This window comes from Argiope bruennichi, chromosome 4, assembly GCF_947563725.1.
Source record: "Argiope bruennichi chromosome 4, qqArgBrue1.1, whole genome shotgun sequence".
Classification (NCBI taxonomy): domain Eukaryota; kingdom Metazoa; phylum Arthropoda; class Arachnida; order Araneae; family Araneidae; genus Argiope; species Argiope bruennichi.
Window position 1 is genome coordinate 19,322,671 of NC_079154.1, and position 25,427 is coordinate 19,348,097.

Genomic DNA, 25,427 nt, shown 5'->3' on the forward strand with positions numbered 1-25,427 from the left:
AGCATTATTTGTAAATGTCAAGAATCTGCTTATATTATAATATTGTATGAAAACATGAATGCTGTAAAGTCATGAGCTATAACAAATAACTCATACATTTTTCAAAAATTTATTAAATTAATAAAAAACCTAAAATAAGTCACTAACATGTTGATTAAATTTAAGATATTTCGATGTATGAAAATATATTGACGAAATGCAATTTATTTATACGATATCTTTATCTTATCTTTTATCTTTACGGCATTGTTCGATAATTTTTATACTTTGCAATATTATATTATTAAAGTATTTTTAGAACATCTTGCTTTAGGGAATTTTCATTGAAAAAGAAGATTTCATAATATACACTTCCAAAATGCCTAAAATCTGTAACTGATAACAGGTATGAATCAAATTGAATGGTGTCAACAGCAATCTATTTGTTAAAGAAAATATCATCGCATCCAAACTGAATACACAAGGAACACAATCCAAAGATCCAAATACTCCTAGCGTCCGCCAGTGTTTGTTATATGTCTAATATCTATGCTAAGAAAGGAGATTTTTGGATACCCTGACCCAGAATGAAATCCTTAGATATTTATTAGCAATTGTTGAATTTTATTCCACTAATGAAAAAATGAATTATTTGAATGCTATCTCTAATTATTAGTGAATTCACGGTAAAAAAAGGCATGTGATCGTCATATATATATATTATCTATCAGAGATTACAATGTGATGCGACAGCCTTAAAAATAAATATTTTATGCAACAGCTGAAAACTAACACGGTAACCGTAGCCGTAACTTTACCTTGCGGGACCTTGGATGAAAACATAGCATATACTTGTATGTAAACATTATCAGAAATAAAACCAGTACTATATGAATTTTAATTTTATGCCTTATTCGGGTAATTTGCATAAAAAAATAATATAAAACAAATAAAATTAGACTTTTATGGAGTTCTTAAATGAGGATTTAATGAATGCATTCTTCATCTTACAAATAATGTGTTTAATGCATCACCCACTTTCTATTCAAATGCCATAAAGCTTTTTAATAGTTTATCAATTCCTTGATTGCTAACGTCGTCTAATCTATTATTTATATAGAAACAAACTATTTATAAGTAGTTCTTTCCTTCGCTGTGTGAATGAGCACGAAAATGATCCTTCCAAAAATGTTATTCTCGATTTTCTATTGCAGCTATTAAAACTATAGCAATTATATAATTTTTTCAAACATTTTGTTTAAAAAAAATCTTTATGCCAGTTATATATTTTTTTTTGTCATACTACACTTTTTTCAATAATATATAGATGTCTAACTTGCATACTAGTCTCTTTGAATATTTATATTCCTACTACAATACTAATAAGTTTTTGTGGAAAATAGTATTTAATAATTTAAAGTTGTAGAAATGTTATTTTTAAATAAAAATTGCATGAAATAAATATTTTTTTCTCTTTTGTAATGGCATATTTGTTCCTAACCCATTCTTCATTAGTAAGAGAAAAGGTCATTGCTCTTATAAAAAAAATCATTATATTTTCTTCATAGAACTAACTGTATAGTTCTATAAATGTTGGATTCTTAAAATTCATTAATTAAATATAATTAATTGGAATTTATATCAGCTTAACTTAAAGTTATTATTATATTAATTTCATAAAATTGATATTGAAATAAAAAATACAATATAAAGGAATTTGTACATAAATTTGATTTATAGCACATTAATTTTCTTTTAAAACAAATGAAAAAAATAAAATCTAAATCATAGTGGAATTTATGCCTTTATTTATTTATATGATCTGAATATACTATGTATTTTTTAATGTTGTGTATGAGATGTCTAGATTTGAATTTCTTTTTAGGTAGAACATGTCTAGTTCATTCTTAAAGAAATGCCTTCACAGAGCAACTGTTCCATACTTTGCTCGCAGAGGTGTGATTTCTTTCTTTTTTTTGTGTTTCATTTGTTATGCGTCAAAATTTTTTGAAAAATATTTTATTTATAAACATTTTTTTATATCGAAATAACTTTAATCAGATTTATATCTAAATTTATTTTTCTTGTTGAATATTAATAATAGTTATAAATTGTGCTGTTTAATCTTTTAATACTAGATTTTACTGAAATGGACTAATAGCATATTTGCATAAAATTAATTTTTAATCATATAATATTAAAAAGAAACAGATGACTGCAATTATTGCTAAAATACCAATGGCTTTAAATTCAACATTTTTTCTCCAATACATAAATTCCTAATCAAGCCATTATGTTTATTTATTTTTAATGTAAAGTTATTATATTTGTTCACAATTCTTATTTCGTTTATATTCAATTCTTTCACTTTGTCCTTGTCTTTTAAGAAACAACTTTCAGACCAGCATTAATCATTTTGATTTCATCTCTAAGGACAAATGATTATACCCATACCTGAAATATAAAGTTGGAAATGTTTAAAGAATCTTTCAACCTATTATTTTGAATTGATTTTATTTATAATGTGATGAAACTTCTTAAAAAATATAAATTTCCTCAAAATCATTAATTTATTTGAAATGAAGGGAAGAGGATATTTGCTTTCTTGTGTGCAATTGAAATCAGGAAGCATATTGTGAACATGGAATTTTTGTTGTGATTCAACAAATTGTATTTCAACAAATAGTAATTTAAGATAAAAGTGCCACATATAGAAGCTATATCTTACTGTCTTAATTTTATAAAAAAATCAAATTATATAAATATTGTAAAATGAAGTTACTTGGAAACTCTCACTATGTCTTTAGTATTATTATTGATATTTAAATAAAAGTTTGATAGTGTTTTCTTTCTTTTTCTTTTTGCTGAAATTTTATGTATATATAAAGATATCCAATTTTAATTTCCTTTACTTTTATTTGTTTTATTATATATATAAATATGTTACAGTGAAAACCCGAAATCAGTCAAAACGCAAATTAACTAGGGAAAACGCATTTTAACTGACAGTCCTAGGAAAAATGCGAATTAAATAGGTAAAATGCGTTCTACCTGACAATGCTAAGGAAAACCAGTCTTCTCTAGTTATTTCAGGTGTTGTCCAGTTAAAACCATATGATTCTAGATTTCTTGTTTTTGAAATTTTCAAAGCAAGTGCAGTTGTCTAGCTTTATTCATGCCTGGAACGTGTTTGTGCTTTTGATTTATTTACGATGAGTGAAGAAAATGTTAATGCTTTTTGCACCAAAAAGCATTAACATTGAATATAAAATATATTTCTAAAAAAAATGAATAAAAAAAATTTCTTGGACAATTACAATTTTTTACAAAAAACAAAACAGAATAACTTTAAAGATATGACATATGATGAATGCAACACTCTCTTATCTGAGTTTGAAGAAGAAAAATCTGCCGTTAGCAAGACTTATGTTCAGTATTGCAGATCAAAAAGATTTGACATTTTTGAAATCAGTGGAGTAAGAAAGTTGATTTTTTCAAATGTGTCCATAAAATATTATTTACCAGGTGAAGAAATTTTTGATGCTATCGAATTTGCACATGTGGTCATAGGACATAGGATTAGAGACAGATTTAAAATTGAAAATTCAAGAAAACTTGCTAGGATAACTATTGAGATGATACCATTTTTTTTTTTTTATTGATGTGTAAAACATGTCAAAAGGAAAAAAAAATATATATGAAAAAAGGAAAGGTTTGGTTTCTAAACCTATTATTCACTCAGAAAGGAATAGTCGCTGCCAAGTGGATTTTATTGGCAATTTCAGGCAGATAATGAATTTAATTTCATTGTGGTTTACCAGGAACATTTAACAAAGTTTGTGTTACTACGACCACTTCAGAGTAAAAGAGCGGAAGAAGTTACTTTCCAAGTACTTAATATCTTTTTGATATTAGGGGCTCTTTCTATACTGCAATCTAATAATGGAAGAGAGTTTGTAAATTCCATTAAAGAGCAGTTATGTACGTATTGGCCAGAATTGAAGATTGTTCATGAAAAACCTCGGTACAACCAGTCGCAAGGTTCAAATGAGTGGGCCAATCAAGATGTATAAAATATATTGGCTTCATGGACGAAGGATAAGCAAGCTACAAAATGATGCAATAGTCTTTGTTTTGTCCAATTCATGAAAAACAGAGGTCTGCATTCAAGAATTTAACAATTACTATATAAATTTATGTTTGGGATTGAACTAAGAGTTGGTCGGACAACCACAATCTTGCCATCAGATATTATAAAAATATTGAAGAGGAGAATGAACTTCAGAAAATTTTCGAGGACATGATTGCAGAAAAGCAAGAAACTGAATAAGCACAATCAGGGGAGCATATGCTTGCTAGTAAGTTCACCAACATTTTTCTAATTAGAAAGGAAGTGAAAGAAACTTTAACAAAACAAGCAAAATGAATGAAAAAGATCTCCGATGCAACACATTCTGAGTTTTATATTTGAGGTAATGTCATTGTTCCCATTCCAGAAAGTTGATAGAGTAAAAGCTGATTTGCGAATCTCATCAGTGAAGTGCTAGAAAAAAATTAAGATGGCCTGTACAAAATTGGCATGAAAGATAGTTCAAAATAAACTGTAAGAAATTATATTTAAATTTAATTAATTCAGTATTTTTTCAATAAATATATGGTTATTACTTATATTAACTTTATATTTATGCAATAGACTACAGCTAACCAGAGTACAAGTGGGATTCAAAAATTTAATATATTCACTGATTTTGAGATCTCAATTCGATGTTTTGCTGCAAATTTTCTTGACTCAAGAATGAGTACCCAATCAGGACATTTCGCTGAAAACAGCAACAAGAAAAGGAACTGTAGTAATTGGATAAGAGTTTGTCCGCTGTTCTTCTAAAAATCATTGTTCTTCAAAGAGATTCAAGATTGTTTCTGTATGAAAAATAGTTCTCTTTGCAATTCTAAGTGTCACACAGTTTGCTATGTCGAAATAAATAATTTGTAATAACTTTACTAATTAAATAATATTCAAGTAAAGTGTTTTTCCTTCAATGATAGATTCTTTCTTTAAACACTGTATTAGTAAGTATTGTTTAATACAATAATTTTGGATTAAATTATATTGTCTAACAAATCATTCAAAACACTAATAAAATGGGTTCTCCCTAGCGTTGTCAGTAAGAACGCATTTTACCTAGTTAATTCACGTTCTCCCTAGCACCGTCAGTTAGAATGCGTTTTTTCTAGTGAACTTGGGTTCTCCCTAACGGTGTCAGTTAGAATGCGTTTTCATTAGTTAATTCGTGTTTTGACTATTTTGGGTTTTTACTGTAACATATATATATATATATAAGGCTGTTGATATGTTTCTCATGTAAACATAATTTACATTTGTACATTGTTTTATCACAGTATATAAATATAAATTATTATAAGTCAGAGCCATTGTAATTATATATACATATTTTTTTCATTTATCCAACACAAATAACGTAAAGCTTTGAGTATACATCATTTTTACTCTTTTAAGGTTCCCAAATACCCAAAGTATCTGCCTCGGTTATTATTTTCCTCTTTCGAGGAAATTTTTTTGATAAAGTAAAAGAACAGCATCCTATTTCCTTGTCCAGTGAAAATTTTTTTGACTGTATAAATAGTAATATTGATTTTGTTTATCAAAACAACTAGTAAAAAAATATTAGAAAGCTCAGTTTGATCTAAAATGCAGTTGTCAGTAAAGATTTTGATAATTAAATGCCAATTTACATACATGCAAATCATATAAAACCAACAAATGTATGATTGTTACTCAAGATAAGCAATATGGTATGGTTTTCTTTACTATTTTAAACAAATGTTTAATTTTGTAGTTTAATTATTGTTTTTAATATTATGTAATAATATGTTACTTAAAAAATAATATATATATTTGTTGAATGAATTTGCTTTAATAATTTTAAATTTATAGCAATCAAAGTTATTCGTTTAAATTTTGATTGCATTTATATGTTGCTTTATGTCATTTCTTTATAATACTTATAAATAGTGCTTTACTGTACATATGATTATATATATGGTCTCTAATTTTTTATTTTCTTCTACAGTAAAGTATGCCACTGCTGTACAAGCAAAACCACAAAAGATAGAAGTATTCATTGATGACAAACCTGTTCTTGTTGATCCAGGGACCACAGTATTGCAGGTATTATTTTTATCATAGAAATGCATTTACATTTATCATTCAGTATAATTGAATACCAAAGTTCTTTATAGCATTTCACAATTTTTTTTTTCTTTTTTTTGTACATTGAAATTGTAAAAATGATTATCTTTCTGTATCATTGCTCATTTCAGTGTTGTTATTATAACATTTTATGTGTTTTTATTTAATTTCTTTCTAATTCTAAATAGGAAGCCATGTAATGATTTTTATCTCATTTTTCTGATACATCAAAGTTCTAAATTTTTAAATTTTGCATTTCCTGTAATAATTAGCTAATTTTTGTTCCATATGGAAAAGAAATCTGAGAGTGAATTTGGGAAATTTAATTTTAAATGTTTTGTAATAATAGTAATGAAGTATTGTGTAACATAAAAAATAAAAACTGATTATTAAGGTAAATGAAGTGAAAAGCACTTTTACATGTATATTAAAAAAATAATTAAATAGTTAAAGAGCAACAATAAAAATCGGGAAAAAATTGAGATGGTGAAACAATGCTAAATGGAAATTAAATCTCAATTAGCACATCATAACAAAAAAAGACCCAAACGTTCTTTAAAAAATAAAAGTATCATCTGCACTTCATATGGTTACAATCTTGATTTTTACTGTAAATATTATTCTAAATTATTTTTAATGCTCAAATAAAAGAGCACTTGCCTTTTTGAAAGTGATTTTCATTACAATTTTTTAAACATTGACATTTCTTAAATCTTGACATGTCACTTACTTGGAATGAAAGTTATATTTCATATTCAGCATCGTCACCCCTGTTTATTGGCACTTCATTTAGTGCTTTGAGTCATTTATGCTAAAAGTACAAAATATATGTTATTTATATGAAATAAAAAAACATACAAACATGTATTATATAATTTTAAATACACAAAATTTTAAATTGTGTAATATGCAAAGTGCATAAAATTTAGTGTTTAATTTATATTACGTATTGTAATGTATTACTTTAATTTTTCGTATTTTATTCTTAAAATATTTGAAAGTATTTAGAGTTGAATCCATTCAGTTTTTATCATAGATTTAGTTTACAGCAAAATATTTACTAAGGAATATTAATACAAATTCAGAGGAAAATTTATTCCTGAAATTATTTTATTTCAACTAAGAAATTATTGCTAAATATATTACAAGACTTTATTTATTTATTTGAGATATGCTATAAGTAATTATTTTTATTTACAAGTCATTTTAATTGTTTAAGTTTTCTTTTATATTAGAAAAGCATTGGAAATTTAATAAAAAATATTACAAGTGACTTAAATTTATGGACAAGGCAGTTTCATTTCAGGAGGGAAAAAGTATGAATATGATTTATTTGAATTATCTTCTTTTTTCCTTATAGGCAGCAGCAATGGTTGGTGTTGAAATACCTAGGTTTTGTTATCATGAAAGACTTTCAATAGCTGGCAACTGTAGAATGTGTTTAGTGGAGGTAGAAAAATCTCCAAAGGTATGCATTATTGTTTTTAATATTTATTATGCATTTAATATTTAAAAAAAATTATAATATCTATATGAAGTTCTGAATTTATTGAAATTAGACTAGTAAAAAATATGGTATGAACTTAATATTTGTGATATTTGTAGTATAGAGGTAATTTATGTATTTTAATGTTTAAATTCTGAATAAATATTTTAAAAATCATTGCTCAAACAATTAAATGAATACTTCTTTAATTGATGTTTGTATATTTATAAAATTCCAGTAACTTGATATATGTTTTGTTTTTTGCTTATTAACAGTTAATGGATGTGCGTATTATTTTTCTATTTTATTTATTATAAATTTAATGCTGCTTCTTAAACTTGCTATAATATTTGAAGTTCTTATATTTTTTTTTATTAATCAGTAAAAGCTGTATAAAGCAGCCTTATGTTTAATGTTTTTTTTTTATCTTAGCTATTATAATTATCTTTAATTTGTTTTTTTTTAAAAAAAACTTTAATAAATTTACCTAAAAAAACATGGTTGCCTGTATTATTGTTATTTTGATTTTACACTGAATATTGCACATTTGAATGTAATATATCATTAATAAAATGCATACTATATAATTTTTTAAAATGTTACTTACTTATGTCTTTCTTTAGCCTGTTGCAGCATGTGCAATGCCAGTAATGAATGGATGGAGGGTTAAAACTAATTCTGACATGACACGTAAAGCAAGGTTTGTATAAATTGAAATTTATTGTGTATCTTTTAAGATTTAGATTGAAACGAATGAAGCTCATGTTCCATTGTTAGGGGACAAGATAATATAAATTGTGAAAAACAATTAAATCTTTTAAAAAAGAATTTAATAATAATTATATATGTAGGCTAATGTTATATTTAAATATTGTTATAATTTATTCTCTTATTTGTTATTAAAAATACTGTCATAAGAACCTGCACTGTGAGGTTTTCATTTTTAAGTTGTAAACTTGAAACATTATAAGTCTTTTAAGATAATGATTTCTTATTAAAAGAAATGCTCATCAGCTGTACTTTGTGTTCCAAAAATATATTTTAATGCAATATACTGTGAAATGAAATATACTTTTTCATAAATAAATTATTGAATATAACAGAGATATAAAAATAAAATGGGAAGAAAAAAGTGTGAAAAAATTTCCTTGCAGCACAGGAAAACATAATTTAGTAATTCCACCATGATTATTTTCCTCTTTCTTCCCTCTTTCCTTTGTTTTTAAATAATAATCTATGTTTATTAACGGATGATGCAAAAAAGGACGTATTTTAATAATTATGGTTGATAATTTTTTTTGATTATGTATAAAATTATGATTTTATGCATATTTTAAGATACATTTAAGTGGTAATTTTAGTATATTTATGAACATAATCTCACTTTTCTTTTTGCAAGTAATCAAAGAAACAAACAAACAGTTATATTACCAGACTAATAAATTCTTGTAATTAATAGGGAAGGTGTTATGGAATTTTTATTGGTTAATCATCCATTGGATTGTCCTATCTGTGATCAAGGAGGGGAATGTGATTTGCAGGTATGCAATATATTCTTAATCTTAGTACTTTATATGATTCTTTCAAGATTCCATAAAGTATTCCAGTATTTTTTGTTTGTTGCCATTTATTTATTTTGAATTTTGCTGAGAATATTATGGTGATTAAACTAACATATTATGATCTCATTTTATATAGGATGAAGCTATGGCTTTTGGTAGCGATCGCAGTCGTTTCCAGGATATATATTATACTGGCAAACGGTATGAATCTTGTAGAAAAAATTATGTATGATGTAATTTTCTTTTTTTAAAATGGAATATAATTTATGCTTTATATATTATCTTTAGTGCTGTGGAAGACAAAAATATTGGACCATTAGTGAAGACAATAATGACAAGGTGCATTCACTGTACACGTTGTGTACGCTTTGGCAGTGAAGTGGCTGGTGTTGATGATTTAGGAACTACTGGAAGAGGCAGTGATATGCAAATTGGAACATATGTTGAGAAAGTTTTAGAATCTGAACTTTCAGGCAATATTATTGATCTTTGTCCTGTTGGTGCATTGACATCTAAACCTTATGCATTTACTGCAAGACCTTGGGAGACTAGGTAAGTTCGTTAGAAATGTATTTGATTTATTATTATTTACTGTTTAGTATGCTCATACTTAATTTTAGCTGCTTTCCATAATGTTTTTAAAAAGTAAACATTTATTTTTTTAATTCCTTAGATAAAAATAAGCATCAAATTTATTTGAACTTTTCCTTGAAGCTTTTTTTTTGTTTCCAGTTTTAGTGCTTGATATTTTCAAATTATTTTACATTTAATATATTTTTTATTAAAAGTATATTACAAATTTAAAGTGTATATGCATATCATTATAAGCTTGCTCCTGCTATTTAAAATATCATATGTGATGCTTTATCTAATATTTATAAAAGTTTGATTATTAAAAAGATTTTTGAACCTAATATTATAATGCATAAAATAATATTATTATTTGGTTCATAACTTATTCATAGATTTCATTTTTGTTAAGGATACATTCTAAAGCTCATGATTAGTTATTCTTGGTACTGCTTTTCAATACAATCTCTCTCTAAAGCATTGTCTAGGCATTCTTAGAGAAATATACAAAAATAAAAAAATAAAAAAATTCTGGAACTGAAATGTGCAGAAAAAGCTAGTCAATTGAAGCAATTCAACTTCCCATTTTGCAGCTTTACATGAAGAAGTTTCACATCAGATTTCTTTGGAGGTGGAAAATTAATGCTTTTAGATAATTGTATTTGCTTGTTCTGAAACTGCAGTAAATAACAAATTCTTATTTATTACATTCATACTGATTGGTACCGAATAAGAATAAGAAATAATAAAAAATATTGGCTATATAAAAAAAATAAATGCTGGTTTAATTTATGTTAAATATTTTCATTGTTAAAAGTTAAGTGACAGTATCAAGGCTATAAAGTAGTTTTTATGGGAAATTGTTGCAAAATATCTATAATATGAATTTTTTTTGACATATTAAAAAGCCATCTCAAAATTAGAAAAATTAAACCCTTTTTTTAATCAAATTTTTTTTAAATATATGTAAAAAAAATATTAAAATTATGTTTTTGATTTGCAGGAAAACCGAATCTATTGATGTACTTGATGCTGTAGGCTCTAATATTATTGTTAGTACTCGTACTGGAGAAGTGTTAAAAATCTTACCACGCCTTAATGAGGTAAGGTTTTTTTTTTTTTTTTTTTTCCCTGAGGAAAAAATTCTATTATTTTTATTTGAATGTAGTCCATTTTTGATTTTTCTTTATCTGAATAATTACCTTGTGTTTTCATATTGTTTTTCCCTATGCTGATATGCTCTTTGATTTTGAAAATGTAGATATCTAGGAGATTTAAAAAACACATTCAAACTTCTTTGTGTGAAAATTTTATCACATGACTAACTTTGAAGTTAGTTGCATTGATAGAAAAATGTAAGTTTTTAATAGCTTTTGAAGAGTATGAAATGTAACAGTACTAGATATCCTTAGAATATTTATCCATGTACATCCTTGCAAAAATTTTTAATGAATTTAAGGAGAAAACATGCTTCTTTGAAGTGAATGCTTATTATTTATTTATTTATTTAAATAGGAAGTGAATGAAGAATGGATTTCTGATAAAACTAGATTTGCATATGATGGTCTGAAAGCGCAGCGACTTATTACACCTATGAGTAAGCCTAAAGGTGGAAGTCTTGCAGCTTGTGACTGGGAAGAAGCATTACTAAAAGTTTCAAAGAAAGTATGTATTATTAATTTTTTTTTGTTGCTAGATTTGTAAAATTTATTTTATCAATTTTAAGTTTTCATATATAAAATTGAAAATTGTTTTTCTAATGTCACAAAAAATATATATAATGTTTTAATGCAATACAGTGATGTTTCTATTCATAATAATTTCTTGCAATTGAATTTATTGATTTTAATTAAATATAATACATGTAGGAAACAAATAAAAAATTATTTATTACAAAATTAAAAAAAAATAATTTTATTGTATCCATATTGTCAGTGTGTATTCCTTTTATTATATTGATTTTTTTTTATTTACTTATGTTTTATACAAATTTTTAGTTACTGTTTTCATTTAAAAATAACTTGTTTTTCATTTGCTGCTCTTGTTTGCAGCTTACATCAGTTGCTCCTAATGAAATAGTGGCCTTAGCTGGAGGATTGATGGATACTGAAGTAAGTTACTACATTGTACTTTGTATGAAATTTAAATATTCAAATTGCGGTGGAGATAAGTTTTAGATCACTACTTGGGGAGATTACCGAAATCATTAAATTGATATCCTGCTCTTGTAACTTTACAGGCTAGAAGATTTCTGTTTATTTGTGGGGTAGAATTTTATAAAAATGCTTTTTTCTTGAAAGTTAAAAAGCTTTGTTTTGAATCAAGTAAAAGAAAAAAATAAATAAATAAAGCTACATGTGATGCTTGCAATGTTTGAAATAGTAAATAGAAAGAAATTATATTTAATAAAAACGTCTTATGACTTCATGAGTCTAAAGAGCTCTATTGAAACAAACTGAATTGCAATATTTATCAATTTAAGTTGAATAATTGCCCATTCAGACTATTTATTGGAATTACCATATCAGCATATGGTAGTGTTTTATTGCTCAGAAAAAATTTCATTTCTAAGCAGTTACTTCAAAACTTAATTATTTCATAAATGCAAATGTTATTGCCAGTCAGGTTATTAAATAGAAATTTTAAACTATATCAAAACTCTCTTGCAGATATTAGTGTTCTACAATTTGAATCCTTGATAAAGAATATTAATAAATTTAATGTTTTGATAAATTTTTATGTGCTTTAAAATGTGAACAATCAAAATTATATCCTACATTGTCTTAAGTGAGGTGTCAGTAATAAATTAAGTTTATATATATTTGAAAATTTAATTTGACTTGTATACATTCATTTTATTGTTCTGCATTATTTTCATTAAAAAAAACCTTAAGTTGTATAGGATCTGTTGTATGCATTTTTTAAATAAAGGAAAACTCTATGTGAAAATTTTACATCATTTGTTTCCATTTAATACTTTTATTTAAGCTTATTTTTAAGGAAGAAAAGAATTAATTTAAAAAGAATTTGAATATAAAAAGTAAAAAGCATGTTAAGTTTACTTTGAATTCCTCCCCCCCCCCCAGAAAAATCCAGTTAATTTGTCATTATATGAAAGTGATAAATCTGCTGGCTAAAGAAATGTTGAATGTTAATGATTAAATCCGTTTTATAATACCTTTGTTTTTTAAATGGTAATCATTTTTTTGTCTGTTATTTATAGGCTTTAGTTGCCCTAAAAGATTTACTAAATAAGATTGGCTGTGAAAATCTCTATACTGAAGAAAAATTCCCCACTGATGGTTCAGGGTAAATATCTTGATGAATCTTTTCTTTCCTCTTAGATTTTCTTTATATATACAAATTTTATTTAATCATTGTGTATTGATTTTGATTTACATTATTTTTCTTACAAATAAATTGGGTTAGGCTATTTCTTTAATTAGTTATTTTGGTTGTTTTTCTTCCCTCAGTTTAAGGTCTATAAAGTAAAATATCTATAAAAAATTGAAATATTTTATTATAAATTTATTGATATTTGTATAGATTAATATAAAGGTAAGGGAAAGAATTAAATATTGAACTCATCATGTATTGTATTATAAAATTGCTAATATAAAGATGAAATTCTTGAAGAAAGAACATTGATGGTAATTAGATATTTCCTACAAAACAGATATTTGAATTCTTTTATCTTCAAATTTTCTATGTATGCATATGCTCAAAAAATTTATTATTTTATGATAAAAATGTTTGCCTACACTGTAAGAATTTGTAGCAATAAATTAAATTAGCTTCAATTAACTATTAATATATCTGACTGTTAGTTTATTTTAAACTCAGGGCTTATAAGTTGGCAGCATTTTTTAAGAAACAATTTTGGTATTTATGTCATTTTAATAATTTTTTTATCATCAGATCTTATTGTAGCCCTTTAATTCCTTTGCTTCTTTGGAGATGTTTTTTTTTTCTTTTTTTTTCTATGGATGCTTGAATTTTTTATTAAAAAATTAAATGCATTATGTATGTTTATTAAAATAATTTTATCTTTCAATGAAATAGGTGTGATTTACGAAGCAATTATTTATTAAATGGCAAAATTAGTGGTGTGGAGCAAGCTGATCTTCTTCTCCTTATTGGAACTAATCCTAGATATGAAGCACCTATTTTCAATGCTCGAATCAGGAAAGCATGGATACATAATGAATTAGATGTTGCTCTTATTGGACCAAAGCTTAATTTGACCTATGAATATGATGTGAGTAAACGATTCCACATATTTTTTTAGTGATATTGATTTCTTTTGGATACAAAAAATTTTGAAGTAGTTTTTATACTTGATTTTTATTAATACCCTGAGTCATTTAAGAAATTATTCATAGTTTGTATGTTTCTGGAGAATACTTATTTAAATTTTCAAGGAAATATTTTTGGCTTCTTTATGAAATGTTAATGTTTTTGTTCACGGAAAAAAAATTCATTATTTTAGCTTGGAAATGTTGATTTTATGTGGAGATTTAAAATTAATTTTTCTTGCTAAAATTAAAATAATGCTTTTTATTATACCAATTAAAGGTCAAATTAAGTACTTTCACAGATCAAGCATTAAAGACTGTGCACTAATTATTTGTTTAGAGCATTGTGTTTTTACAAGAATCTTATTCATAAACAATATTTATTTAGAAACTCATTCCTATTAAACTGTTTCCAAGATCTCCCTCCTTCTCATTTACACTGAAGAGTCAGAAAAACTGGTATAGCAGATCTTATACAAATAATGGAGATGTTTAACCAATCAGTGTAACCCGAAGATGGTCCACAGTGCATATAGGTCTTTAGACAACAGGTCTCTAAGGACTTATTACAACAGTTTTTGCTGTTAAAAGGGCAGGTTATCAAGATTTTAGTGATTTTTCAACAGGGACTAATTTTTGGTGAATGAGAGATGGGACGCAGCATTTTTGGAGTAGCGATGAAATTTGAATTTTCTTGCATGACCATTTCAAGGGTGTACTGCGAATATCAGGTTTCCGGTAGAACTTCAAATCTCTGACAGTGGTGCAGCTGGATAAAGACCTTGGCAGAATGGAATAATTGATGGCTGAAAAGAATCATTACACAAGATAGGCATTCAACATTTCCTTAAATTGCTGCAGATTTAAATGCAGGCCGATCAACAAGTGTCAGTGTCATTACACAACATACCCTAATTCATACGGACTTTCGCAGCCGCAGACCATCTCGTGTACCATTGTTAATTTAGCAGCAAAAAGCTCTGCACCTTTCCTGGGTTCACCAACACCATCATTGGACTCTTGCTGATTGGGAAAACATTGTCTGGTCTGATGAGTCGCGTTTCAAATTGTATTGGGCAGATAGATGTGTACTGGTGTGGAGAAAACCCCATTAATCCAAGGAACTGTTCAAGCTGATGGAGGCTCTGTGATGGTATGGGGCGTGTGCAGTTGCTATGAAATGGGACCGTTGATACGTCTAGACTCGAACATGACAGGTCAGAGGTATGTTAACATTCTTTCTGACCACATGCATCCATTCATATCTTGTGTGTATTTTGATGGACATGGACAATTCCAACAGGATAATGCGCCTCCTCACAGGTTTGCAGGAGCTACTAGGTGGCTTGAGAAGCATTCGTCTTAATATTTTTTCCTCTCCTGGCCACATGAACATTATCGAGCATATCTAGGATGTTTTGCAACGTGCTGTCCTTAGGAGATATTCACCATCTCCCACTCCCATGGCTTTATGGACTTCCCTTCAGGAATCATGGTGTGATTTGTCTACAGAATATCTTCACAAATTAGTTCAATCCATGCCACTTCGTGTTGCGGCACTTCTGCATGCTCATGGGGGCGCTACACAATGTTAGATTGGTGTACCAGTTTTTCTGGCACTTCAGTGTATAATCTATTATTAGCAGATATAAGAAACTTCTAAAGTTTTTAAAGGCAATTTTATTTTTTTTCTAAATGAATTGGTAAGTAAGTTAACAAAAATTATTTCTTGATCTGTGAAAACAAATTTTTTATTTCATCTTTCATTTATTTCGCAAAAATTTTAGGATTGAATATAGCCTTAAATAATTGTTCTGTTTTCATACATTCAAGTAATATTATATTCCCAAAGTTATTATTTTCCATTGGCAATTAGTTTAAATTGAAATAGTTTTCAAATGATAATATGAAAAGCTTTAGTTATTAGTATGTTATCTTTAGTTACGTAATAACTGTCAATAAGTATGAATATTTATATTTAAGTATTCATTGCCTTCATTATTTATATTATATTATTCAATTATCTGTGAAAGAGATTTAAAGCTCCCTTGCAGTAATGTTATATCTTATTTTCACAACACAGATAAATTCATTTAATTTCTTGTAGAAATTTTGTAAATTTTGCCAACAATTTTGATATTTATTTGTATTTCAGAATCACTTGATGCTTTTTCTATTTTCCTTTAAGAATTTTAAATCTAGAGATGCTTGAATAAATAAATCATTATTTCTATTTTATTAATATAATATTTTGATTATACCTAATTTAATAATTAACTTTTCTGTGTAGTATTATAGCTAAGAGGCTTATAAAGCAATTACAAATTTCATATGATAGTGTTTATTTTGTATACATTTTTTAATACTTTTTTCAGCACTTGGGTGACTCACCAAACTTGCTGAAAGATATTGCTTCTGGAAGACATGAGTTTGCAAAAGTAAGCTCTTATATATATATATATAATATATATATATATATATATATATTATTCATTTATCTTTTCAAATATTTTAATGGATTTTTTTCTTTCTATTTTTTAAATTTCTCATGATAACTATCTATTTTTTATTCATAATATTTGACCTGATCATAAAGTTCTGATAATTGAGTCTTGCATTCAAAAACAGTTTCTTGGGCTTGGGATCCAATTCTGTTGTAGGTTCATGATGTATACGCATCTGCTGTATATTAGATTTATCTTGATTATACACATTTTCATCAATTTAATATGAATGTCTGAAAATTTTTGTGTGTAGAAGTTTATTCATGTGTTATCTTAGTTATGTAACATGGTTAAGAATTAAAAGGACCTTCTTTAAGTATCTTAATGTAAAATGAAGTAACATTTTAAAGGAATAGTAATGAGAAAGTGGAAAACAGAATGTTTAAGACATACTTCATTCACCTGATAAATAAAATAATTTTTGAAAATGAATAAAAAGCAAATTATATTTTTAAATCTTAGCAAATCCAATATCTGATTTTTATGTCAATTAAATATTTAAATTTTATAATATTGCTGATATAATAAATTTTATGAAACGATATTAAAAATGTATCTAATGACTAAGTATGTCTACGACAAAATCTTTCTTAAATCTGTAAAAAATTTTCTTTTATTAATCTACATACTTGAAATTATGAGGTTCCTTTTCTTAGTCTTATGTATTAATTATCTTTGACATGTTTACTGCCATGATTTATGCCTGTGATTTGGATCATCTATTTAAATAGATGATCCCTTCCTTCTCTTAATGAGAATAGAAAGAAAGCATCACCTAATTAGATAGTATGTAGAAACAAATGCGTGAACCACATACAGGTCATCTAGCAGCCAACATGTTAGTTTTTTTTTTTTAAATAATGCATCAAAATCTGCCTTTATATCTAATATTTTACTGTTTTGATATTTAAATGTCATATATTTAACATTTGTTTAACTATAGTAACGGAAAATTTTATAAAGATTTTTTTTTCACAGTATCTATTAATTCATTGAAAAATGATTGTACTTAAAACTTACTGCTTTTAAATGGAGCCGAATTTCAAAATAAATTAATGCTTTGTACATTATTAATTGTTGCATTTTCTTCCTTTTTAGAAACTGGCTGCAGCTAATCATCCTATGATTGTCTTGGGAAGTGAGGCATTACAAAGACCTGATGGTGCAGCTGTTCATGCTCTTGTGCAGCAGATAGCTCTAAAATATCAAAAACATGACTACTGGAAAACTTTGAATATTCTTCATCGAGTACGATTTTTATTTTATATCTATATATGTAGCATAATTTTAATAGATATGTGAGTGTGAAAAATTCCATTTTTGGAAGGAATTATTTTTATTTCACCATAGAAGTGTTTTTATTTCACCTCATTTCTTCCTTTAAAAAAAAAATCTGAAGAAATCTTTTCTTTTATAAGAATTTCAGATGCTTTTTAACTTTCTCTGTTTTGTCTTCTTTCAACTGGAAATGGAAAAACAATTTTTTTTAAAATAAAGAACTTTATGATTATATGTTGATAGTAATTGGGTAATTTTTCAGTTGTTAGATATGTATCATTTATAAATAATAAATAATTTTGAAAAAAGAAAAGTATTGAAGTATTTAATAAGACAGTATTTTTAGTTATAGAGTCTTGACTTCATAATTGAAATATTTTAAGTTCAAATCTTGATTCTTTTAACAATACCTGTTGCAAGCATAGGACTATTTTTATTAAATTTGTTCTTGACCCAGCCAATCTCCTGCTAGTAAGAAAAAAAAAGTGGATAATGGATTGCCATTATAATTTGCATTCTCTTTCCATGATCCAAAAGTGCAAAGTCCATTTTAAATCTTATATATTAAGTTGGAATTATTTTTTACCAAAGAAAAAAAAAAAGGGTGTGTGTGTGTATGCAATTTTCTATTTGAGAATGAAAAAAATACATTTCAAAACTTTGTGCATTTTAACCCACTCAACTAGTATGAAACTTTTTGTAATACATTGCAGGTAGCAGGGCAAGTTGGAGCTCTTGATGTTGGTTACAAATCAAATCCTGAAGAGATAGAAAAATTACAACCTAAAGTTTTATTTTTACTGGGTGCAGATGAAGGCATGATTTCTCGAGACAAGCTACCCAAAGACTGTTTTATTGTATATCAAGGTAATTATAATGTTTGAATATATTTAATTTTTTAATTGCAATAATGAGTAAAAATAAGATGTGCTTTTGCAATTAATAAATGGCCACAGTAAAAGGATTAATTTAACATTAAAAACTGTAGTTGATTTTTCTTTAATTTCAGTTATTTGAGTTTTTCTTATTTTTGTCTAATAGTTTCAAACTATTCTTTTGTTGTTTTATTATTAAAAATATTGTTATATATTAAAATAATTTTTTAAAAATGACCACACGTTTAAAAAAAATTATATTAGAATAAATTCTAAACTATTGTCTTCAATATAATTTAGAATTCTAAAAGATTTATCAGTTTAAAAAGTTCTTTATGGATAGGTTCTTGTTATTATACATGGACCACAAAGTTATATTGCAGGCTGTATTGTTATAAGTATTTTTTTAGTTTATATGTTAATTGTAAATTAAATGGATTAATAGGTTAAATTAGTATTTTATGTCATGCTCATCATCTTTATATTGCATTTGCAATAGTTGGATTTTTGACATGTAAAAATTGGATTTGTATAATTCATTTACTATGTTTTTGACTAAATGTTTTTCATAATTTTTGTAAATTATTTTTAATTAAAAATATAAGTTTAGAGTTATTATTTCTTTTTGCATACATTTTTTTTTTCTTGCATTCACTTTCTAAATTTATCCAAATGCAAATTGAAAATTTTTATAAAATCGTGTAACCCAGAATTAAAATTAAAGAATGATATACAAGTTTCATTATTATTTCTCTCGAAGGACACCATGGTGATAAAGGAGCTGAAATGGCTGATGTTATTTTGCCCGGTGCAGCATATACCGAGAAGCAAGCAACATATGTAAATACAGAAGGCAGAGCTCAGCAGACTTTGCAAGCTGTAACACCTCCTGGCATGGCAAAGGAAGATTGGAAAATAATTAGAGCATTATCAGAAGTGATTATATTCTTCTTTTTTTTCAAATATTCTTTTTTTTACATTACTTCTCAATCCCCAGATTATTAAATGATTTTAATATTTTCTCATCAGATGAATTTAAAAAAATTGTAAACTCTTCTCATAATGAAGTTTTTGATTTATTAATTTTATTTGCTTTCAGTTTCTGTACAAAATGTCAGTTAAGCAGTTAGGTATTTTAATGGAGTTTTTGAATAAAAATACATTTTGAATATTAAAATTAAATGGATAACAATGCTAATTTAATATATAATCAGATGGAATCGGGTAGTATATTTTGAAATTCTCATATAAAGGATGTGCATTTTTCTAATTGCTTTCTTCAGATATCGCAAGAAAATCCAAAAGGTATGAATTTGATAAAGTTAATTTTTGTGTGATTATGAGTTATATTAAATTCATAAAACAAAGAATGCCTAAGATGTGAATATCTTTATTTCAATCACAAAATTACAATATTTGGTGTTAAATGAATAATGATATAAATAATATACAGGTTTTTCAAAGATGAGTAATAATCAGAATACTAGAATTTGGTATAGTAGCAATACCAAATGGCAATTTAATGGTAGTATCTATCCTGTAAAATATATTCTGCAGAAAAAGCAAAAAAAAAAAAAAAAAAAAGCGAGGGGAGGAAATATATCAAAATAAAGAAAAACATCATTTTGAAACATATAAATGTAATAGCCATTAAGATTTGCAAAATTCAGTCAATTAAATTTGAGATTTGCTAAAACAGTTCCTGTTTGTTATTAATTTTTGACTTACTTGAATTTGCTTTATCTCCTGCTGATAATTCAGTTTATTGTGTCTGTATATTATTGACAGTATAATGGAAATAAATATTTTATTTAAACTATATTTTGAAAAGAATAGAGAACTAGCTTTCTTTTCTTTTACCAAATTGACGTAATTGATATTCAGTATTGTAATTTCACTTATCTGGTTATCATAACAAACACTTAAATGTAGTAATCCCTCAATTTTGCTTTTTCGGATACATTAAAAAAAATCTTCATTATATAGTTTGGATCTTTGCTATTCTTTTATAATACATTTGTAGCATATTGATATGAGCGAGGATAGAACCTGGGACCTTATGGTTTGCAGCCCAGTTACATGAAACACAATACAAAAGCAATTGCCCTTGAAGCGTAGCTGTTAACTGGCTTATAAGCTTTCACCACAGACTCTCCCACCAGTGAGTCGGAGGTGAGATGAACGATATGGCTGTTGAATGGTGATGTGTTTTAGCTGTTGATTCTAATGCGCCTGTACCCATTTGAGTAGTGCCAAGCGTTATGGCGAGCGTGTGTGGGTGAGTGGTTGCTGATGCTATTGCACCAAGTGAGTCTGATGGCTTTGGTTTGCTGTGGGTAGATGGCGCCACCACAGCTGTACGAAGGTTGAAGGTTCATCATCCGAGGTCATCAATGTGGTGGTTTTGGTATGAGCAAGGATAGAACTTGGGACCTTATGGTTCATAGCCCAATAACATGACCACAATACAAAAGCAATTGCCCTTGAAGCGTAGCTGTTAACTGGCTTATAAACTTTCACTACACATTCCATTTTAGAAAATTTTGTGGGGAGGGCGAAATCTTAGTAATTAGATTAAAATCTGAAATTTTTCTACTCAATTTTCAATGAAGTAATAGTAATTAGTTTTATTACTTGTGCATTTGGATGTTTGATAATGTTTAAAAATTAATTTTGATATTTAGTCAGATGGTTAAATCTTTTTTTACCAAATTCATGCGTGTTCGTATTTATGCATCAAATAACATTTTAATTGCTTTTTATTACTTAGCTTAAATATATTTATTTTCTCTCTAGATTGCTGGTCATAAATTACCATATGATAATATATCTGAAATTAGACATCGTATGACTCAAATTGCTCCTCATCTTACTCGTTATAATCAAGTTGAAGAATCGAATTTCTTTGCTCAAAGTTCAGCTGTTATATCAGTAAGTATGAATTATCAAATTACATTTTTTCAGTAAAAATGCATAAGTTTTGCGGAAGATTGAAGGACATATATGTTTTGTCAAATTCTTCAAATGTTTTCATTAAAAAAATTCTATTTTAAACAAATCCTATATTTCTTTAATAGGTTTAATGGTTTCTTTCTCATGTTTTATTTTACAAAAATTGTGTCTAACATTCTGCAGTAAATGTAAATTTTCTTTAATGTTATAACTCTATAATATTTTTGCTATCTGATATACTTTTTGCATAAATTTATTTCTTATATTGCTCAGTTAATCATATTTATTTTACTGCTTGGTTTTTATATTTGGCAAAGTTTATTATTTAATGAAATTTAGCTTTGTTGTATGCCTGTATCCTGTGTATATAACAAATGAAATTGATTTGGATTTCATCACAACAATAAATGCTTTTTATACTAATTATACTGAAAAATTATTTATATTCATTATACAAGTTAAGATATTATAAAACTTTTTTTTTTTTAAATTTTTGTTGTAATAATTTGTTTTTAAATTACACATTAGTTAGTTTAATAGTATATTAGAGTAAAACATTCCCTAAATTTCTAAATAATAGTATATTTAATTTACTGCAGAACTTTCTTGCCTTAAATACTAATTGTTTCAAATTTGGTAGGATTTGATTCCCTGGCAGAGGAATTTCATACTCACACAACTAACTGCATATTTTTATCTGAACTATGATATTTGTAATTAATTGTATGTTGGTATTTTGAAAGCTATGTAAACAATTTAGAGTTATTTTAGTTCTCTGTTTTAAAATAAACAAACAGTTTCAAAACAATCATTAATTAAATTGATTGAAACTGTTTATTTATTTGTTCATTGAAATGTTTATGTATTTTCTAAAACTCATTTTTCTTATTTTTTCAGGATCAGCCTTTGAGTGTAGATTCAAGTGCTTTAGATACCACATTAAAGTTTTTGAAAGATTTCTATATGACAAATTCAATCAGTAGGGCTTCTGCAACCATGGGTAAATGTGTTCAAGCTGCAGAGAAAATTGCATCTTAAATTAGATAGCGGGAAAATTAATTTATAAATTTGTTACAGTTGGACTTGTTAGTTTGAATTAAATTCAATCAAATATGCTCTGTGCATCGAACTGTTGTATTATAATTGTGCAGAAATCTCTTAGAAATAAATCTCTTTTAATATTATCTGTTTCAAAATGTATTTTTTTCTGGTAGCAGAAAACAGCTTGATATGTATTGTTAAATAATTATTTTTTTTTATGTTTGAATTAGTAAATGCACTGATTAAATAAAGTTCATATTTTATATCACATCTTCATCCTATTTAATAAAATGTCCTTGGCATACTAACATTTTAAATAGTAACAAAGAAAAAAACCTGTACTATGTTACTAACCAAATTTTGAAGCTTTGAATTTCATACTCTTTAGTCAACCAGTGGTTCTCCAAAGTAGAACAACCATTGAAATGTTCAAAAAATGTCACAAAATAATTAAATTCAAAACTTTATAGCTTAATCAATTTTAATCCCAGAATTATTTTTTTTTGTTGCTTGTTTGTTTATTTAAAATGCTAATGTATCAAGAATATTTTACCAAAAGTAATTCATAGGACTAGAAGATATATGTTAATTTAGACAGCAGAAGTTTTTAAAAGTATTTGTTTTGATAGTTTAAAGTGTAATCTCTTACGACATTTAGAGAATTTTTGTAAATACACCGGTATCCATAAGTGAAGGCACAACATCATTTTATAAGAAAAAATAAGTAATATTTTTAATAGTTTTAAACACACACACACAGAAAAAAATTAACGTAAAAAATACATAGAAAAAAAAGTATTAAAAAAAATTACCTATTCTTGGTTTTTGGAATAATAAACAACATGAGTATTAAAATTTCTTTTATTTAACTGCAGTAGGGCATGTATCCATTTTTACATTAATTGTACTTACTCTGAGCCAAGCTATCCTTTAGAAATTGAAGTAAATTCTGTTTCTCCTTTTACGCTTTACATCAATTTTTTGAATTTATTGGTGATGGGTTGCACCCTGCTATGGTTTTTCCAAGCACGTATTTTAGAATTAAGATCTGATGAGCAGATCTCTTTGTTCAATGTAATCTTTTATTTCTAAACATGGTGTTCTGTAACATTAAGTATTATTTATGGCACAGAAACAGTTTCTACTGGCACCATTAAGAGTGCATGAGACTATATAGTAAATATCTTATAATTAAGTTTGCTTATCCATATTGCACTTTTGCAAGACATAACATAATGACAACGTCATATATTTATTATAATTATTTATTAATATAATAAAGTACTTACAATAAAAATTAAATACATTATTTGATTTTAAATTTAATTTCACAAATTAAATTTTTTGTGCTTTTTGCCATAAATGTTTGTAATAATTATCAATATCTGATGAAGAAAATCCCAATGGTTTGCCACAGATCATCCATCGGCAATTCCAATCCAAGGGATGTGTTGGAGTTGCGTTTGGGAAATGGAAATTTTGTACTGCAGTATTTGGAGCATCAATCGTTAGTGATTTAACATCTTAAGAGTGCATCCTATTAGCCTAAAGATATTTTGCGATCTCTATGATGTTATTCGATATTTTAATTATTGTAGAGAATCTTGTGCAAATAGGGAACTTAAGAAGAATTAAATGACAGGTTACTTTTGCGAATTATAGTTTAGTATAGTCTCTATTCTGAAAACTGACTTTGAGCTTTGACAACCTAGAAAACAGCAATGCATTTATTTATCTTATATTCCGTTACTAATTTGTTGGAAGCAGTATAATTAGTTCTGTATATTTTGTTTTGTGTTAATATCCATATTTTTTTTATTGCAATAACATTTTGATGATTTTCATTCAATGGAAGAGAAAACTTGTTTCAGATATTAGGAAAGCATTAAAAGCAAAAGGAAATTCAAAAATAAATGCAGTTATAAGCAACACCGGGCATCTAGTTGACTAAAAAATTGGTTTCTTAAATTGGCTAAAAATTAAAAGCTATGGAATAAAAATTCCATTGTTTATTGTGTAGCTTGAAAATAGAAGGAACTCTGAGGCAGTTGGAAAAAAAGAAAAGAAAAAAAGGAATTCCATTTTAAAAATCTATATAACAAGTAATTAAAAATTCGTCATGACATATTTATCGCTCGAATAATGGAAAGTGAATAAATGTTTTGAGTGGAGAAGTTCAATTCCTGCCTCTTGCTTTCCAGAGATAAGCAGCATTGAATAGAGGTACAAATTCATTATTTAACATTCCTGAGTGGTAAACTTTCAAAACGATTATAAGATTGCACTTTTTTTTTTCTTCTAAATTTTAATTTTCGAAGCTAACTTGCATCTTCTTTCCAACTGGAAAAAGTATTAGGAATAATCAAAAACATTAAAAATCTGTCAAGCTATCAGCTGATTGAAAATGTCTACTGCTAAAACACTTCTTATCAACCAATTTTCAGTTTCTATTTGCAGAACCTCAATTATTACCGTGGAATTATTTAGCATTCATATTCATTTGCTACAGAATCAAATCTATTAAAGATTCGTAATTTCTTAGATTCAAAGAATTATGATAATTAAGGTCCGAAGTTCAGTTTCACAATTTTGCTCTAAAAATTGCGTATAAGCAGAAATACCTAACACTAATTAATGAAACAAGAATTAACTTACTCGTTATTCTCTTCAGGTT

At 26.6% G+C, this 25,427-nt stretch overlaps 1 protein-coding gene across 2 annotated transcripts; it reads left to right on the forward strand.

Annotated features, from left to right (window-relative positions):
- The first annotated feature begins 760 nt into the window (after positions 1-760).
- On the forward strand, positions 761-22,896 carry LOC129966754 (NADH-ubiquinone oxidoreductase 75 kDa subunit, mitochondrial-like). Of its 2 annotated transcripts, none has more exons than XM_056081312.1 (19): positions 761-833; positions 1,865-1,935; positions 6,072-6,169; positions 7,551-7,658; positions 8,300-8,376; positions 9,136-9,217; positions 9,375-9,439; positions 9,527-9,790; positions 10,812-10,911; positions 11,324-11,473; positions 11,860-11,919; positions 13,032-13,117; positions 13,871-14,066; positions 16,479-16,541; positions 17,706-17,855; positions 18,599-18,752; positions 19,521-19,696; positions 21,557-21,691; positions 22,610-22,896. In XM_056081312.1, exons 2-19 carry the CDS (start codon positions 1,872-1,874, stop codon positions 22,748-22,750), a joined length of 2,169 nt encoding a protein of 722 aa, XP_055937287.1. In that variant the 5' UTR covers positions 761-833; positions 1,865-1,871; the 3' UTR covers positions 22,751-22,896. The 2 variants fall into 2 exon arrangements, with proteins under 2 accessions (XP_055937287.1, XP_055937288.1); XM_056081313.1 differs by having other exon boundaries at positions 797-897.
- Positions 22,897-25,427: the final 2,531 nt, after the last annotated feature.

Coding starts and splice junctions, on each gene's coding strand:
- LOC129966754 (XM_056081312.1), top strand. CDS start 1,872: ATGTCTAGTTCATTCTTAAAGAAATGCCTTCACAGAGCAACTGTTCCA. Junction 10,912..11,323: donor TCTTACCACGCCTTAATGAG/GTAAGGTTTTTT, acceptor TTATTTAAATAG/GAAGTGAATGAAGAATGGAT. Junction 13,118..13,870: donor TTCCCCACTGATGGTTCAGG/GTAAATATCTTG, acceptor TCAATGAAATAG/GTGTGATTTACGAAGCAATT.